At 38.9% G+C, this 19,210-nt stretch overlaps 2 protein-coding genes and 1 long non-coding RNA gene across 9 annotated transcripts in view; 1 reads left to right on the top strand and 2 right to left on the bottom strand.

Annotated features, from left to right (window-relative positions):
• Positions 1-6,981, top strand: part of ugp2b (UDP-glucose pyrophosphorylase 2b) — a 29,816-nt gene extending 22,835 nt beyond the window's left edge. For all 3 annotated transcript variants that reach the window (XM_083544751.1, XM_083544752.1, XM_083544750.1), the window contains exons 6-10: positions 1,250-1,547; positions 2,084-2,281; positions 2,597-2,839; positions 5,037-5,141; positions 6,434-6,981. In XM_083544751.1, coding sequence (XP_083400877.1) covers positions 1,250-1,547; positions 2,084-2,281; positions 2,597-2,839; positions 5,037-5,141; positions 6,434-6,541 — 952 coding nt within the window. In that variant the 3' untranslated portion in view covers positions 6,542-6,981. The remainder of the gene's footprint in view (positions 1-1,249; positions 1,548-2,083; positions 2,282-2,596; positions 2,840-5,036; positions 5,142-6,433) is intronic.
• On the bottom strand, positions 3,161-7,286 carry LOC310727960. The gene is made up of 2 exons (XR_014534134.1): positions 3,828-7,286; positions 3,161-3,703 (listed from the first exon to the last, which is right to left on the bottom strand). It is a non-coding gene; the product is annotated as an uncharacterized lncRNA (long non-coding RNA).
• Positions 7,287-13,056: 5,770 nt separating this feature from the next.
• Positions 13,057-19,210, bottom strand: part of peli1b (pellino E3 ubiquitin protein ligase 1b) — a 44,934-nt gene continuing 38,780 nt past the window's right edge. For 4 of the 5 annotated variants that reach the window (XM_083544800.1, XM_083544801.1, XM_083544802.1 and 1 more), the window contains one exon: positions 15,130-17,725. In XM_083544800.1, coding sequence (XP_083400926.1) covers positions 17,153-17,725 — 573 coding nt within the window. In that variant the 3' untranslated portion in view covers positions 15,130-17,152. Of the gene's footprint in view, positions 14,657-15,129; positions 17,726-19,210 lie in introns of those variants that run through there. The other variant, XR_014534109.1, reaches the window with a different exon arrangement.

Genomic DNA, 19,210 nt, shown 5'->3' with positions numbered 1-19,210 from the left:
AGGGGTTAATATTAAACAGGTTTGTCAAAAAATTTTAATTCGCAAATGTGTGTATGGCATTCATCCTGGAACACCATACTGACATACAAAGCAAAGTAAAGAAAAAGAAAAAAGGATATAAAAAAAGAGACATTCCAGAGCTCAAACGAATTATTTATTAATTTGCCTAAAACGTAAATATGTTCAACAAATATATTTTATTGCATGGACAAATATGAATAATTTTTGGGTTTATGAATGTACGTTTATTACTAGCAAAACCATCCTCAACATAGAGTTTTTAAATTATGTAAATCATGAGGACACCAAACCGAACCTTTACTATGTTTCCACACAGACGGTTTTAATTGCCGGATGTGTGCCATGGCGGATTTTGGTGCTTGATTTGAGACTTGGTGCATCAGTAAAACAAATATTTAGTGATTAAACTTCACCAAAATAAGATTTATTTTGTATATATATATTTGAGAAAAGAAGGGATGTCATAAATAATCTGTATATAAAAACACAATTTACATTGCTTTACCTATTTTCTGATCAGCCATAACAGTAAAAACGTCGACAGGTAAAGTGGATGTTTGATGAATCACATTTCCAAACATTACATGACAATGGCACTTATTGAAGAGATATATTAGGCAGCAAGTGAACAGTCACTTCTCATTGTTGATGTGATGGAAGCAGGAAAAATAGGAAAGTGTAAGTGAATGATTTTGACAAAGACCATATTGTGATCTTAGATGTGGATCTTAGATGTGGTGAGTGAAGGCTAGCTCATTTGGTCCCATCCCAAAGAAAACTTCCAGTATGGAAAGTAAAATGAAAATGGAAAATCAATATGGTGGAGTCTGTTATGCTTGACCAAAGAGTCAGAGGATGAGAAAGTGGGATGTTTTTACTAGTTTCTAGCTCAGCGTGTCCTCTATTCGGTGTGTACAAGTTCATTAAAATCATACAAAGCATAATACTACTACTAGCAAAAAAATAATAATTTAAGTCCAGTAGGGTCTACATACTTTTAGTGATTGACCCCCTATTTATACAATAGCTCATTGTGGATATTAATATTCCAAATACCTGAAAAAGCTACACAGTGAACACCTCCATGTATTTAAAAAAAGCACTCAGTAATGATTGTATTTAAGGAGATCAAATAGGAATGTAAATCCTAATTGTATTTTTTTACCCAACTGGGCAACCAAATTCCTCACCCAGTAAACATCATTGGTGAATTTCTGTTGTTTTGTAGGTATCCCCGGATCAATAAGGAATCTCTGCTGCCCGTGGCGAAGGATGTGAAAATGGTGGGAGAGAGCGCTGAAGGATGGTATCCACCCGGACACGGAGACATCTACGCTAGCTTCTATAACTCGGGCCTGCTGGAGCAGCTCATCGCCGATGGGAAGGAGTACATCTTCGTGTCCAACATCGATAACCTGGGTGCCACTGTGGACCTGAACATCCTTAACCACCTGGTCAGCCAACCCAACGGCAAGCGCTGCGAGTTCATCATGGAGGTCACGGACAAGACCAGAGCTGACGTCAAGGTCAGAGAAAGAAAAAAAAAGAAAAAATCATATTACAAGTGAAAGAAAAGTGTTTTATATCTATATTCTATCACCATATTGCCCAGCTGTAATATTTATTGTTTGAGTAACAGTAATGAAAAGTGTTATAGCAGTTATAAAAGCAGCTTTTCTCCCCGGCCTCATCCTTTCCTTTATCCTGAAGTTAATATGACCAAAAATGCAGCTTGTCATGTCCTGAAGAATTTCCCATTTTACAGCTTTACCTTGGTGTGGTACAAAGTGCTGACACTGGAGACTCCCTCCATAAACGTTAAGCCTTGTTACAGAAAACCTCGACAGATCAATTCTACAAGTTGCCCTGTAAATCCAGTTTTATGGACACCTGCAATACATGCAATGTCAAAGTTGTTACCATAGAAACAGTTCCATATTAGAAGCTGCGGTGGCAAAAAATGAATAAAGAACGTTTATTAAAGTATAGTTTAATCCAGGGTACTTTGACCAAGAGTTTATTTCGTCATATCATTCACCCCGACTCTCTCCACCTTATCCAGGGAGGAACTCTGATTCAGTACGAGGGGAAGCTAAGGTTACTGGAGATCGCGCAGGTTCCCAAAACCCACGTGGACGAGTTCAAATCCGTCTCCAAGTTTAAGATCTTCAACACCAACAATCTGTGGATCTCTCTGGCGGCAATCAAGAGGCTGCAGCAGCAGAACGCAATGGACATGGAAATCATTGTGAATCCGAAGGTCAGACACACACACAAGCTGTTAACTGGGTAATACAGTTAGATCTTTAATCTGTTAAATAATAAAATAACTTGGAAGTATCCAATTTTCCATTTTTCCCAAATGCCATTTCTCAGCCACACTATACTCTAGTCCTGAGATCGTAGTTTAAACCATTTTCCAAAATTTCCAGGTTATTTGTTAATCAGGGGAAAACGACAACTACAGCAGTTTTAATATTAGCTAAATATATTGTATGCGCATACAGTATTTGGAGCTGCCATGTGCACAAAGACATTCTCTATAAATAACGTTCCTGCTCTCCTTCTTTCTCAGACTCTGAACGGTGGCCTGAACGTGATCCAGCTGGAGACGGCTGTAGGCGCCGCTATCAAGTGCTTCGAAAACGCTCTGGGCATCAATGTTCCTCGAAGCCGCTTCCTCCCGGTTAAAACCACCTCGGACCTCCTATTGGTCATGTCTAACCTGTACAGCCTGGAGGCGGGGTCTCTCACCATGAGCGAGAAGAGAGAGTTCCCAACAACACCACACGTCAAACTGGGCAGCTCCTTCACCAAGGTAACAGTCGCCAACAGTGCCGTCCTACGTTAAATAAAGGGGTTAAAAAAGGTTTTCTGGTGGAAATTTAGTTGGAAAACTGTAAATACAATATATATATTGATATACACCTGCTTCTAACACATCAACTTTAAGGACAAAAATGCTGCCTAATAAATTCCACCCACTAACAGGTGCCATGATAGTTATTCACTTCACCTGTCATAATGCTATAATATAATAATGTTATGTTTATGTTATGTCTATTATTAAGCCTATTTGGACAGCATTAGTTTTACACTAAGAGCTAGGCTTTAGCTTTTATTATGTAAAATCTATTGATTTTATTTGTTTAGATTAGTATTTTTCTTGCTTGTGAAAACCACAACATGTGATCACTGTAGTCAACATTCAACACACAAGTTTGTGATTTTATAAGCAGTGGTCACTTCCTGTTTTGGAGAATTTTGTGTTTGGTTGATCCTGAGGCTGGTTAACAAATCTGTCTCTCTCTCAAAATTCTATAAACTCCTTATGAAACGTCTGAGTAGTGGAAAACAATGAGCTGTTATAGATGGGAGATCTTCTTCAGGAAACAAAAAAACATGCACTTTGGATAACGGTTAAAACGGTCGATACGGAATTCTGGAATCTGATTAGTCAGAAGGCGTGGTGTGGTCAGAAGGTTCTTTTGTAACCGCTTATACACAGACTTTAACAGATAAAGCTCTATCTAATATTAAAACATATTTATGTTGTTTAGCAAGAAAAAATGCATAGTTGATAGTAATCATTGAAATTTACTTTTAGCATTTTTTTTTTTTTTTTATTATATAATAAAATATATATACAGAATTAATCAGAAAGGGTATGGATATGACATTCCTGTTAATGTTGAAATGTTACTGCATATATGTATAATATATAATATTCATCCTTATACTTTATAGTTACACTTTATACTTTTATTTACTTTCATACCTAATGTTTTTTATAACAATTTTATTACATGGTGGATAATCAGAATAAGCATTTCACTACATTTCGTACTCTGTATGAATGTGTAATAAAATAAATAAAACAATAAAAATCAATAAAAAACAAATAAAAATGTAATTTGATTCGATTTGTGGGTTGTAAAGCCGCTCGAGCTTCACCCAACTCAGTGAAGTTTATTTTTGTATAATCGCACACAGGACATGGTGGGGTTTTTTTTTTAGGTCGGTAGCCGGTGTAGATCTGCATGGACTCTCTGTTGTGTGTGTGTGTTGTGTTTGCTGGTTCACAGCGGTATGTAGGTCAGGCTCATTAAAGCCGCAGTACGTTGATTTTCAGGTCTACAGGGACTGAGCTACAGGAGTTAAAGTTTAAGACTGGGCTGCATTATACAGCACACATTGAGTGCTTAAATTCTAAAAAAAAAAAAAAAAAAAACCAGAATGCAGCACCTTCTAGAGTCTGGGGAATAAGCTCCGATATCTAAAAACTGCAAGACGTCTCATCGTCTCTGTAAACCAAAGGCTCTGGTAATTAACATGCTCATGCCCTGTTCATTAATCAGCAAAGGCAGTAAATAGGACGAATGTCTTATTAAATCAGTCGTTGTCCCTTCACTAATAACTGTAATTTAAAGCATTAATTTATTTAATATGAAGAAGGGAAATTACAGATTAAGGATGTTTTGACATCTATACAGCTCATAAAGCTAATAAACCCTTAGTCATATGATAAGCAATGGAGATGCACCTTCTCAGACTTTTTATATTGGTTAATATGTTTAATAAGCAGCAGTGTGGAGTGTGTGATGCACTCGCCGTGTTTCTCGTAAGCTTGTGACAAATCCAGTCAGATTTCAGGACGTTCCTCTTTAGTCAAGGGCATGCTTACAGGTGATCTGGAAAAAAAAAGAATATACAAAATAAAACGAACAATTTTGCTAACAAAAAATATAGGGTTTATTTTCCTGATATATGAGGCAACATTTGAGACCAAATAGTTTAAACATTTGATGTTTTTATTGCTAGTTTCTTCAGTCCAAATATCCACAACACAGGGCATTTCATTTCATCTAGTTTTCCAAACCTGTCAACACAGAAGTATTCGGTCATGTAGATGTCAGATTTTGTGTCGAAAAACAGTCATACAACACTCCCATGCTATATTATTTTAGCCAAAATCAACACCTCTGTCTTATTTCTCAATGTCTTCTAATATGCAGGTTCAGGAATATCTGATACGCTTCGAGAGTATTCCTGACATGCTGGAGCTGGATCACCTGACTGTCTCCGGAGACGTGACGTTTGGGAAGAACGTTTCTCTGAAGGTAAAGTGTACGAGGATAAGAACGTGTTCGTATCCTAGTTTTATTCTGATCACAGCTCACGGGTTAAAAAGGCTCTGAGGACACGTACAGCTAAAAATGTCACATAACCTAGCATAATGCAAAGAAGTGATCCGATGCCATTCTATATCTGTTCCAAAATATATACGTGACGAAATCTTAACCTTCTCACTTTTTAAAAGTCAAGTAGGTTACACAGTTAAACAAAAGTGCAGTGAACTTGAAACCTAAACAGAGCAGTGATCGCTTGTGTTTTTTTTTTCATTTCTGGGTAAAAATTTGGCTTGGTATATTTAGGGGTTCCTACTGCACACGTCACTGCTGTCACACTGTCCTCATACATGTCCTGCACCACCCTCACATACGTCTCTGACACACCTGACTTCCTCATACAATACCACAACTCCTCTCTCCACCCTGTCGTACGCTTTCTCTAAATCCACAAACACACAATGCAACTCCTTCTGACCTTCTCTATACTTCTCCATCAACATTCTCAAAGCAAATAAGGCGTCTGTGGTGCTCTTCCTCGGCATTGAACCATCTGCTGCTCACAGATGGTCACCTTGTCTCTCAGCCTGGCTTCCATACTCTTTTCCATAACTTCATGGTGTGACTGTTCAACTTAATTCCCCTGTAGTTACTGCAGGTCTGCACATCTCCCTTATTCTTAAAAACCCAGTACCAGCACACTCCTTCTCCATTCTCCACTTCTTCTCCTCAGGCATCCTCTCACCTTCCAGCATCCTGTTAAACAATCTTGTTAAAAACTCCACTGCATCTCTCCTAAACATCTCCATGCTTCTACCTGTATGTCATCTGGTCCAACCGACTTTCCATTCTTCATCCTCTTAATCGCTGCTCTCACTTCCTCCTTACTAATCCTATCTACATCCTGCTTCACCAACTCCACATCGTCCAACCTTCTCTCTCTCTTTCATTACACTCTCCTCACTAGTCAACACATTTATTGCTCTAACTTGCAGCACATCGTTCTCAGCTCGGTCCCTCTGCCTGGACAATACGGCAAGAAATATGCCGTTCCCTGAATTGGTGCTGATTTATTTTGATGTACTGTTTGACATAATTGTCGGTTAATGACAATCCCACAAAAGGTTCACTGTAACAATCGGTCATCTTCATGAAATCGCTATATATTGAAGCTGAGGCGCCATCTGAAGGCCTGAATAATGAATGATGGCATCTGCCCGCACTGAATTATTTCCCTTCCCTAGTCAGTGTCTTATTTCTGACCCTTCCCTTTGACCCCACAGGGAACGGTGATCATCATAGCCAATCACGGGGACAGGATCGACATCCCAGCCGGCTCCATGCTGGAGAATAAAATCGTCTCCGGAAACCTGCGCATCCTGGACCACTGACGACCCCGTTCACGTGATCACATGATGACCTCACCCACCTCACCTGCCTCCCTCCGCCTCATGAGAGACAGACACAGTGCCTCAGGCTATGTCCTCTCATAGACTAGACTTATTTTTGTATCACTTCGCCTCTTTTAGAGTCTGTTTTATTGTTTCCGACATTCCAACATGTCAGTATCCGAATGTTGTCTTGTAACTGTACAGTATAAATACGTCGTAACACTTTTTGTCCACTGCTTTTGTTTTTCTACTCAGAGAGATCAGTATTTTCTCTTTGTGCACTACCCAATAGTGACATTGCAGACTGTCCCCGAATCCCACTCATGTAAAATATAAAAATATAATGTGAATGAGTAAAGCAATAAGCTTTCGATCACGGTGACTGGTTCCAGAAGCGTCACCGGGTTCTGGAACAAAATAAAGTGCAATATGGAACAAAACAGCTGTGTATGTGTGTTTTTGTTTACATTCACCCATGTTTAGATGTTTAAAACATGAGGAACATTCTAAGGGAGTCTCATGACAGTGTGATAGAATAAGATTTAGTGGTGGGGGTTGGGGGAGGGGATACATTACACTTAAAAACAAAACAAAACGAAACTTTAAGAGCAAAAGTAGAAAAAGTAAAGCAGAAAGGGATGAGAGGGATAAGTTAAAACAAGTAACTGGAAAGAAAAATCCAAAGCCAAGGAAAGAGAGAGATTAAAATTAGAAACCAAAATATATATATATAAAAAAAAAAAAACATTTCTGAAGTAATTGTGTGATACAATAAAAGCAGTTAAAGAAAGAAACGAGTAAAGCAAGAGAATGTACCTCACTAAAGCCTGCTTAATGTAATGAAAGGAGGATGAACGCAAGAGTAACAGACGAAGGAATGGAGAGACATTGAGAGAAATCGGGCCTGAGAGTGACGGCATAAAGAAAGATCAAGCGGCCGTGTGATAAAATAAGAAATAAAATGAAGAAAAGAGAAATTGAGAGAAAGAAAGAGGTCCTGTTTAGAGATGCTCTCATGCTCTCCTTCTTTAAATCAGAGCATGATCAGGTAATTAAAAAAGGAGAAAGAAAAGCAAGAATGAAAGCATCTAACTTGCTAGAGGGCTGCCAAAGTGGAGAAAGACGGCCTGAGTGACGGCCTGAAAATAAATCATGGGACCGTGTAATAAAATGAGAAAAAAAAAAGAAGTGAGAGAAATACTGAGGCATTGTTTGAGATGATGCTAAAATGAGGCTGATTGTAGAAAGGAGAGAGAGAGAAAGTAAGTAAGGCAAGGAATGGAAATACAGGGAATATAAAAAAGCGAGACAAAATGCTGAGAGGATGTGATAGAGACTCAAAACAAGAAAGAAGACAAAAAAAAAAGAGATTGAGGTTGATTTCAGTGAGTGCGAAAATGGGAAGAGAAAGCAAAAGAAGGAAACGGTAAAGACTTGTGCAACAAAAATGATATTTGGAAATATTTGAAAGACTAGTGAACAGAATGAACGTCATACTGAGGTTTTGTAAAGGAGCTGTGTGATCAAATGAGACTAAAGGAAAGAAGAAAAAAGAGACATTTTTGAAAAAGTGATTAGGAATGTCAAGAGAAAGAATTTGTGGAAGTGAAAGGAACATTTTTAAGATAAGCGTTTAGGAGACAAATAAGGAGTCTTAGAAAGACATGCATCATCAGTGGATGTAGTGATAAAATGAGGTGACTAAGAAGGATTGTGAAATGGAAAAGATGCAAAAAAATAATAAATAAAAGGGTCTGAGGGTCTGAAGCAAGATGCAATAAGAATAATGATAATAATAATTAAGCAAAAGGATACAACTGAGAAACCAGGAATGGAGTGATGAAGGAAAGAAGAAAGGACAGGAAAAAGCGAGAATGTCATGTAAGAAAGTAAGAATGAAGAGAAGGTGCTTACTGATGCACAGTGAGCTCAAGGACTCCCACAATTCCTCAAGGTAGAAGCCTTTACTGCCTGCAGGCGCACACACACACACACACACACACACACACACACACACACACACACACACACAGCTCACTATTTCCCTGTACTGCACAATTACACTAACACTGAAATAATACCTGCTCATTTAAACAAAATGTTTAATTACAATGTTAAATCACCTTCTGTCTCAACACATCTGCAAATAAACACGGCTCAGCATTCTATATACAGTCACTGCTCCATACAGGGTCAGATCGCTTTTCTTTACATCTCCAAATGCCCAGGAACAGATCTGAGTCTCTTAGCTGAAGTGAAGGGAAAATACTATGCTACCACATCATAAGACGTTTGGGGAAGAACCACATATGACTGAAAAAGTCAGGTGTCTCAATACTTTTGATCATATAATGTATCTGTCTATCATTTATTAGATGACAACAAAAGTGTCTGTGACTGTAATTTGGGAGAATTACTACTAGTTTTGATCTTGCAAAGCACTGACACTGGAGACTCCTTCCATAAACGTTCGTTCTTACAGAAAATCTTATCGTCAAACTAGTTAAGCATTTGTGTGTTTAAATAAGTGCATTGATGTAAAACTGCTGTCAAATAAACCTGTATAAATCATGAACCTATTCTGATTGAAGGATGTGTGAAACGGATTGTGCATTTGAAATGTTCATTAGTCTTCTACTGCAGCTTTAAACCCGTTCTCCACTTTCGGTATTGCGTAACGTGGCATGAAATATTAAATGCTTTAATGGCTTTCCAACTGCCCTCTCACATAGATGCAATCTTAACATCTCTCTCTCTCTCTCTCTCTCTCTCTCTCTCTCTCTCTCTCTCTCTCTCTCTCTCTCACACACACACACACACACACACACACACACACACACACACACACACACACACACACACACACACACACACACTTTACTATCAATCTAACAGCATGTAAAGTTATTAATATAAGCTACTTAATTGAAACATTTTATACAGAGAGAGGTTTGAGGTTTCACACATGGGGGGTGGGGGTGGGGGCGTTAATCATCCTATTAGATTAACCAAATAATACCCCCCCTTTTTATTTAATAAAGAGGATCTTGTTACATGTATCATGACTCATCTCCTCCTCTTGCTGCACCTGTTGAAGCTGAAAGGCTTGTCATGACCTATTTATTTTCACACCTACTCAGATCTTTTTCTCTAAAATTATTGAGAAGAACAATCCACTCTGATGTTCACACGGTGAATAGAAAACTGTAGGAGGCCAGAAAAACATTTTATGTTACTCAATCCAAAGACATCTCACGCTTTGTACTAATAGTTTGAGGAAGAACCAAATATGGTTGGTGTGACGAATTCACACCCATACCCAGCCATACCTGTAGCTCCCCTGGGAAAGAGATGGTAACAGGATGTACTAGGAGAAAAAGGCAAGCCCAGGCAAGGTGTACACATGTGGAAATCTTTGAAAATTTTTGCCATTCGTTGGATTTTTATATCTGCACTGTATTTTATCTACTCTGCAATAAAAATGCATAAGAAATATTTTTTAACTGTATTAAGTATTTTCCAATACAAGTCCTTTAATTAAGACAAAAACATAACGAACAGCTCCACTTTCACTAATTAAACTCAGCCAAGAGGGAACACTTTTTTGTGTTCATTGATAAATGAGAAAATCTCACCCAGGGTTAACACACTTACTCTGAGTGGCTTCATTCATTATGGTCTCAGGACTAATACAGCAGTCTGTTCATTCACCTGCTCGTCACACCAGAACCGGTGCCACGCTTGGTGATTTGGCAGAAAGCCCAGTGCTGCATTACTGTAGGAAATACACAACATTATGCAGGTAACACAAAGACTTACACTTACACCCACAGCTCTCTTAATCCCTAAGAAAGATGGCACGAACAAACCCAATGTTAACTCCAGGAAATAAATCGTCCTGTAGGGTTTATGCAAAATTCAAAAAGGTTGTTTCTAAAGTCTAAAAGCTTTAAATGACACTTTAGTACAAGTTTCTCTTAGTGACCACTTCTTTACTGTTTTCATCTGACTTTAAAAAACTAAAAAAATAAATAAAAAAATCTGATTACAATAAATATATATATTTTTTTAAAGGAAAAAAAAAATCCCAGATGTCTCACACACAACAGAATATAAATGTAACTTAATAATAAAAAAATGCATAATTTATTCATTCACAATATAAACATAAAAGTTACCTCAGACTATATATATATATATATATACAGTACATTCAAAGAGTTTTCTTTATTTTCATGACTATGAAAATTGTAGATTCACACTGAAGGCATCAAAACTATGAATTAACACACGTGGAATTATATATGGAATTATATACATAACAAAAAAGTGTGAAACAACTGAAAAATGTCATATTGTAGGTTCTTCAAAGTAGCCACCTTTTGCTTTGATTACTGCTTTGCACACTCTTGGCATTCTCTTGATGAGCTTCAAGAGGTAGTCACCTGAAATGGTCTTCCAACAGTCTTGAAGGAGTTCCCCGAGAGATGCTTGGCACTTGTTGGCCCTTTTGCCTTCACTCTGCGGTCCAGCTCACCCCTTAACCATCTCGATTGGGTTCAGGTCCGGTGACTGTGGAGGCCAGGTCATCTGGCGCAGCACCCCATCACTATCCTTCTTGGTCAAATAGCCCTTGATGCCTTCAGTGTGACTCTACAATTTTCATAGTCATGAAAATAAAGAAAACTCTTTGAATGAGAAGGTGTGTCCAAACTTTTGGTCTGTACTGTATATACACACACAAATTTACAGGATTAAACAAGAACAACCTGCTAAATGGTTAAAATGATGCCACCGTGTGGCCGTGCACACTCTTTTCCATTTATGGATGTGTCCCACGAAAGTCATCTTGAGAAAGATAAGAAGAAGCAATGCATTATGGGTATTCTACATTCACAGGGGAACATGATCTGTCTATGAGTCCACCATGTTAACGTTTTCTATTCTCCTTTATGACACAAAACTTCCAAAATAGTAAGCTATGAAGCGAAAACTGTGTAGACTTGGACCAGAGATGGTACACACTTGAAACTTGTGTGCGCAGATGTTAAGCAGGAAAAAGCCTGTTTGCTCTTTAAATAAAATATGATTACTGGTATAACTCCATTAGATCCCAAAACACTGCCACTATGTGGACACACATCCACACAACAACCTTGGAATGTGCTTTGAGTGGGAACTAAATGGAAGTTAAAATGAGGAAAGGTGAAAACAGGGTATTTTGAACCCAAGTAATCCTAATTGTCATGATAGAAGAGATTGAGGATGCTATAACAAGTTGGGGTTACAAATAAATATGTAAAGAGAAAGTTACTAATATTCCACTACCAGTAGGATAACAGAGTGAATCCGACTTTTCCAGCCATATGCTTTTCTTCCCCAAACGGTTGAAGACACACAGTTGTATAAAATGTCCTTGGGTTTGGTTCAATGAAATTTTCCCTTGATCTGACCAAGGAGACCCTAACCTTCTATAGTCCTCAACCCAATTCAAGACCTTTGAGATGAATTTGAAAGCTTACCCAGGCACACCAGGCCTCCTCATCATTCATCAGTACCTGACTTTACTAACAACTTGGTGTCTGAATGGGCACAAATTTCCACAAAAACACTGCGAAATCTAGTGGAACATCTTCTCAGAAGAGTGGAGGTTATTATAACAGCAAATAGGGACTACATGTGTAACGGGATCTTCCAAAAGCAGATACAAATCTTATGGTCAAGTGTCCACAAACTTTTGTCTATGTGTCATTTCACAAATAATTGTATTAATTTAATGGGTTTTGTTATATGCTGAGGAAACAATGGCACCAAGTCACAGCTACACACAGATCATGCTTTGTACCAGACCAGAGTTGTTAAATTCTCAAATGTGATTGGCTGATTGAACGCAGCATTAAATGTGACTTTAAATGGGTAAAAATAGCATTGTTGAAATAATAATAATAATAATAATAATAATAATAATAATAATAATAATAATAATCTTCTTCTTCTGGCTGCTCCCAATAGGGGACTCCACAGCGGATCATCCGTCTCCAATTAATAATAATAATAATGATAATGATAATAATAATAATGATAATGATAATGATAATAATAATAATAATATAATGTCATATGTTGTGAGAAAATAATTTCCAGAGTTGAATATTGAATCCTCCCTTACGAGGGAAATATCAAGGTCCATGACGTCGGAGTGACGTGGGGCCGCCTTCCCGTGGGCTCACCACCTGCAGGAGGGACCGTAAGGGACGGTGCTGTGAGGATTGGCCAGCAGTCGAAGGCGGGGGCCTGCTTAGACTGCTGCCCCCGCGACCCGAATTACGGATAAGCGGGAGAAAATGAATGAATGAATGAATGAATGAATGAATGATGAATATTGAATCCACATAAACTTTGGTTGCGACGCACCACCCCTTCATTATTTTCCTATAACATCATACCTCCCAAGTGTTTAATTCTTAGGATAATACCCCCAATTACAAAAAAACAAATAAATAAAACCACCCAAATTTTTATTTTTTATTTTTTTTATTATTGTTTCAAGTTGGTACAAAAGCCATCAGATCAGTAACCTTGTCAGCTTTCAAAGTGAAGCACAGAAATTCCCTCAAAAACTATGCTCTTAATGACAAAGAACATGCACACACAAAGAAAGAAAAACAAATTGAGAAAAACCAAAAGATGGTGGGGGAGCCCTTTCTGCACTAGAGAGTCAGTGAAGGAGGATAGAAATGAAAGATTAAGGATGGGACGACAGTCAGAAAGAGGTTCACATCAGTGAGATATCCTCAAGCCTTGTGTGTAAAGTGTTATGGTGAGTTTTAATCAGTGTGGACCGATCTTATGATCGCTTAGTTATCACACGCTGCTTCCAAAAGAGAAGGGAAAGTTCTCCCTGAGCTGAAGGAATTGGCAGGAGTCTGCACTCAGGATGGCAGGACAGAGACTGAGCACTGCAGAGGTTGAAATAAACATCATCTCCCTACTGTGAGGAATATCATAAAGGTTGGGTGAGGAGATGGAAAAATTAAGCATCTGGCATCAGCTTTGCAACAGCTGGGAAGTCTCAGGAGGAATAGGATTCTCAGAGCTTATTACAGCACAAATATATCCAATGTGATGATTCAAGTGTGGAGAATCGGGCCTCTGCGGAACATCTGTACGACATACCATGTTGAGTACGGTCAGCACATGGCAGCCAAAAGCACTGAGGTAGCTATTACATCAGCATTAATGTCAGTCTGCTTGAGAGGGAGTCTACCATGTTCTTTCAATGACAGACAACAGTCTAAACGCTTGGTCTGTTGTAGTGTGGTGTGATCTGGGCGAAGCTGGAAAAGGTTGGTGCTTTGTCGGGTTTGTCACGAAAGTTATGACTGATTTGGGATGATTGAAAATTGATTAGTTGTATGGCTGATATTGGGATGTTTATAAAAGTTGCTTCAAATGCATTTCAAGCTCTGCTGCCCAATTTCACACCAGATTTTTTCGCTTGCTCTCTCTCTCCCACACACACACACACACACACACACACACACACACACCTGGACAATACGCTCGACATCACTGCTGTGTTTATGTCTTAGGCAGTTGGACGTCCATGAAGACTAAAATTTACTTGGGCCAGGAGCACTTCCTTCTGCTCAGAGGTGACACTAATAAAGAACATGATGTGGTAATTAAGGATCCTGTAGCTGCTAGAAGAGATTAAAAACCAACAAACCAGTATTATAGTATCATTATCTATTAAAAAAGCAATGAATTGAACATTTAATGACTTCAACTAGTAGCCACTGTTTAACTATGATAAACTAGTTAAATGCAGAAATTGCTTAACTAGAATTAAGCAAATACTTGAACAATCACTTATTCAGCACCCAGATGTGCTGTTCCACTGGCTTTATCTCCTAGAGCTGCAGTAGCAGTTTGCCTGCACAGTTATGGAACAACATCTGCTGTGAGAAATTGTATATAACGTCTTTTAATGCAGTTTTTTTTATCATGGTAGACTCGCATTGATTTGAAGTAGCAGGCGTTGACGAGTGAAATGTAGGTCAGAGTATGTAGTACAGCGGCTAATGAAGCATCCGGATTTCCTTTATCTATGACCTGCATAGCAAAGATCACAATTAATGCATGTTTTCTGACTGAAACGGGCTCATATTTTAGCTCACTGCAGGCAGGGAAGTGAAATGCCAATAAGAATGTTTAATTATTTATCTCTTTTCTCTTGCTCTATAGTAAATAGTAATTGAACTATGAAAGCAAAAGTAGCTGCACATCTGATTAATGACTAATGACTATCACGGCAGGATAAAATAATCATTCGGGTTCTCTTGAATAAATTAGGAAATTTGATCTGTCAATACAGGTATATTAATCGTCCTGTTAAACCAATGTTTAATTCTAAGGATTCATAATAAGGGAATTCGTCTGGAAATGGAAAATTGTTTTTATTATTATATTGAATCAAGGCCCAATCACTCCTGTTAAAATAGTAAAAAAATTTCTTTTTATATCTACGAACGTTTCAATGAGTCCAGTTTTGGCTCGGTATGTGCCAGTATTTTGTTTTTTTCCCCCCATAAAATGTGATGCAGCATGTTAACGGAAAAAAAATTCTGATTGATTAACAGCCTGCTATTAAGCATGTAATGGACACAGCTGGTTAGTAAAATATAACCTGATCATTTTCCAATACAATAAGTAACATAAATAACTGAATCATGGGATTTGCTGAACTAGCACCTATGTACAAATGACGTGTGTTTTAAAGTACTCTATAAACTCTTGTATAACAGAGTTACAGCGTGTATGGTTTCTCTCTGATCCGGGCCAAACGCTGTCATCTCTCTAAAGTTACATTTCTGATAGAGACTCAAAGCAAAAGTCTATTTGTATAAGAACCATCCTTAAACACTGTCAGTGTAAATGTGAAAACCTCTTCAAATTGAAACAAAATAAGGTACATAATAAGGTACCTGAATGCTGAATGAGCGCGTCTTTAACACGGCTGCCTTTCAATCTGGCCCAGAAATGCTGCCTAACCAAGGAGCTGCCTATTGAGCAGAACATAGCGGAAGTGCTATTCTGAAACATCCAATTTGCTCCGAGCTGAAAAACTGGAGTCAAGCCTGTAAGATATTGTTGAAAGTCATTCACATACAGTAAGCAATCAGACAAACAGCAGAGTTGCTTAAAAGATCGTTAGGGCGTCTGGTTTCGGTCTGTGATTAAAGGGACCTGTATTTTAGTTGGGTTTTTTTTTTTTTAAACAGGCGTTCACACATATAGCTTCAGACTCACATGGGCAGGTTTCCCAAACACTACGGCCATTGAACCTTCTCATTTTGACACACCCTTAAATTATAGATCATTGCCGTCTTCCTACAAATCCCATAAACTACATGTTCTCAATAGTGTAATCACTATTCAAACCACTAAACCTACAATTTAACACTTCTATTTTGAGCCCCTGATATCCGCCTTACATCCTGCATTGCTGTATGTCTGAAGCCCTCGGACTATTGCTTTGAGGTGGAAGTGTTTCTCTCTCTCTCTCTCTCTCTCTCTCTCTCGCTCTCTCTCTCACACACACACACACACACACACACACTTGTGTTAGCTACATAAATTCTCAGTGCACACACAGCCAAAGCTACACATAAGACAATGAAAAGAAGAAACATTAACAGTAAGAAAACAGAGCACATACACAGAGTGGAACATCAAAAAATTACACACCAATAATTTTACACTTGATTAACATCGATACTATGCATAAATAAAAATGGTACATTGTTTTAAGTTAGGCATATTTGATTTACATATAAAAAAACAAACAAAAGCAAAAAAAAAAAAAAAAAAAAAAAAAGCCAGAACATCTATAAAATCTAAATTCATTTTCTTTTTCTTGCAGCAGTGATGATGAAGAGTCGACTCGTAAGTGTTATGTTCATGTTGTGGTGTGGTGTGAAGGATGATTATTGCATCACTAAAATTAAGTAATTTTTTTTCCATTAGCATATTAGCAAAGAAACACTGTAATATATTACTCAAACCGCCCCAGTTCACTCCCCCCCCCCCCCCCCCCCCAAAAGGTCACCTGGGCACTTCCTGTGGCAGATCACACTTCCAATTGTATTCAAAAGCCCCTTTTTACATTTCCTCAGGTTTTTTTTTTTTTTTTCACCTTTTCAGGTACTTTTTAGTTTCACTTGAAAATATAGATTTCTCTGTTTTCTTCAATTAAGAAAAAATCAATACAAAAAGGTCACTTAGAAAGCAGAGGAAATAAAAACAAAAACCACACATACTGCCCTGCTAAATTCTGCACCACGGCCAACAGTACAGTTGCCTAGCTTAGGAGAATCATCACAGGCGTGCTATTTTAACAGTATTCAGCACAGAAGTATGCGGTTTTGAAGAGGAATAGAGTGGTGTGGGATGTGAGAGCGTAGACGGCTCTCCGTGGCAGAAGGTCTAAAAAGGGTGAAGAGTCCAGAGCATAAAATGCTGTATAACTTCACTAAAGGTCATTGAGGACAGTTATGAAAAAAGGACTGCATGGGATAGGTCATGAGGCCCTTGCTGGGTGGACAAATGTCAGTCGACGGGGCCTTGGAAAATGAGCCGCACATGGTTGTGGCCGGTGCTGAGCTGCTGAGCGCAGAAGGGGCACGCAGCATGGAAAGTGTGTGTACCATGCGGAAGTGGGATTTGGCTCCAGAACGCAGCTGTCTTCTCTGAGCACACGTGGCCGCACGGGCTGAAGGCATGAGTGGGCGGAGCTGCGTCGACATAAAGCCCTGCTTCGCAGCCCAGCCACAGCGGAACGTAGGGCCCACGGGCGCGGCACATGGGGCACTCGCGCTCGGTCACGCCCCCCGCCCCGCCCCGCTCTCCCCAGTCGTGGTAGCCGTGCACATGCCCGCACTGCAGGTACGCCCACGGCTGCTTCTCGGCCACAGCGCCCTGGCACCTCCGCATGCTCGGAAACGCCAGTGTGTTGAGGCCCACGGGACACTGTGGCCGTGCTGCATTCAGCTCCTGCCGCAGCGCTTCCAGGTGTTTCAGAGTGGGTGCACGCCGAAGGCCATCAGCAGTGCGCCACAGCAGCGTAGCACCACACAGGTCAATCAGCGCACCATCCGACAGCTCCTGCGTTTCACTCTCCACCTGTGACAAGGAAGAATTCAGGAAAATCATCATTTCCATATGGACTGATGTGTTATATGTGTACCTGGAGATAAAGTGGAACCTGGTATTTAACTTAAGAAAAAAGATCATATTGTTTTGTTCTCCTACTTTTAACTAACGCGAAACAAAAAAAACAAAAAACAATTAATCTGAGTATCATTTATAAATGAGCATCAGCAAAACTTGCCACCAGAGGGCAGTACACTCCAGCTCTCTGTATTTTGCTAAACCTCACACAGCAATATGAAGAGTTTCTGGATGAGACCCTCATGTTCACACATCAGGGTTTATATAACAAAATGTATACACATGACAGTTTATATGCCAGACAATCAAAACAAACACATCTAATTAAAATAATTATTAGTGTTGATGGGTCAAGTGAGCACACGCACACGTTAAGACGGAACAAACGCACACATTAAGATGGTAAAAATCGTCTGTTAGCATCTGCGGCTTATGTGTATATTAATTTTGATGCTACACACGGGCACGCATACAATTATTTTTTGCTTGGGTGGCATTTTAACCCTAAAGCTATTTATTAAAATAAAGTCATAAATTACTGCCTAAACACCAGCACTCTTACTCTCTCTCTCTCTCTCTCTCTCTCTCTCTCTCTCTCACACACACACACACACACACACACACACACACACACACACACACACACACACACACACACACACACACACACAAAGTATGTGCTCTCACACACATATAGCACAAAATGTACCTAATCACATTAATAATTGCCATTTAAATTTTCATTTTAGAATTTTAATTTTATTTAAATGCACAAGATTAAAATGTGCAAAATGTGTAAACGTTCAAGCTGCAAATACTTTAATGAGAAGTCAGTGTTTCATCGTTAGTCCCTCTTTTCATAAAATAATGGCAAACATTATTAAATCAATAAATAAATAAATATGCAGGGAAAACACAAATTTAAATATTCCATACATCATGCCCAAGATGCGAAGGAACTTGATCATGTAAATCGATTTGAAAAATGTATATAAAATAACAGCTCAATTACACAACAGTCTCTGGAGATCCTCAGCCCAATAACTTCAAGCTCAGATGGCATGGCATTTAGTCAAAGTTTAGCCAGCGTCAGGCTTCTATTACAGCCAGGCCATTGTACTCAGATTCCACTGCACTGGGTCTCCATTAAAAGCACACACACTATACACACACATAAACCACTGTGTCTTATACAAACCAGTTTAAACACTGGTCAGCATCTAACCCAGGTTTAACTCAACGCCTGTGTAATGTTGCTTGAAATTTCAAGGCTTCCTGCAGAGGTGCTATCAAACAGCCATGAACCAACACTGGGCCTCTTATTAAAGACTTGTTTTGATCTCAACAGTTCATGAAGCTGAAAGGGTTTCTGTAGTCTAATTTGGTCTTTGGTTTTGACTAATGTGGCCAGTGCCTGGCGCTCTTTATCACAGTCTG

Source organism: Silurus aristotelis (assembly GCF_946808225.1).
Source record: "Silurus aristotelis genome assembly, chromosome: 6".
Classification (NCBI taxonomy): Eukaryota; Metazoa; Chordata; class Actinopteri; order Siluriformes; family Siluridae; genus Silurus; species Silurus aristotelis.
Note: the sequence above shows the minus strand (reverse complement) of the source record. Positions and strands in the feature narration are given on the sequence as shown.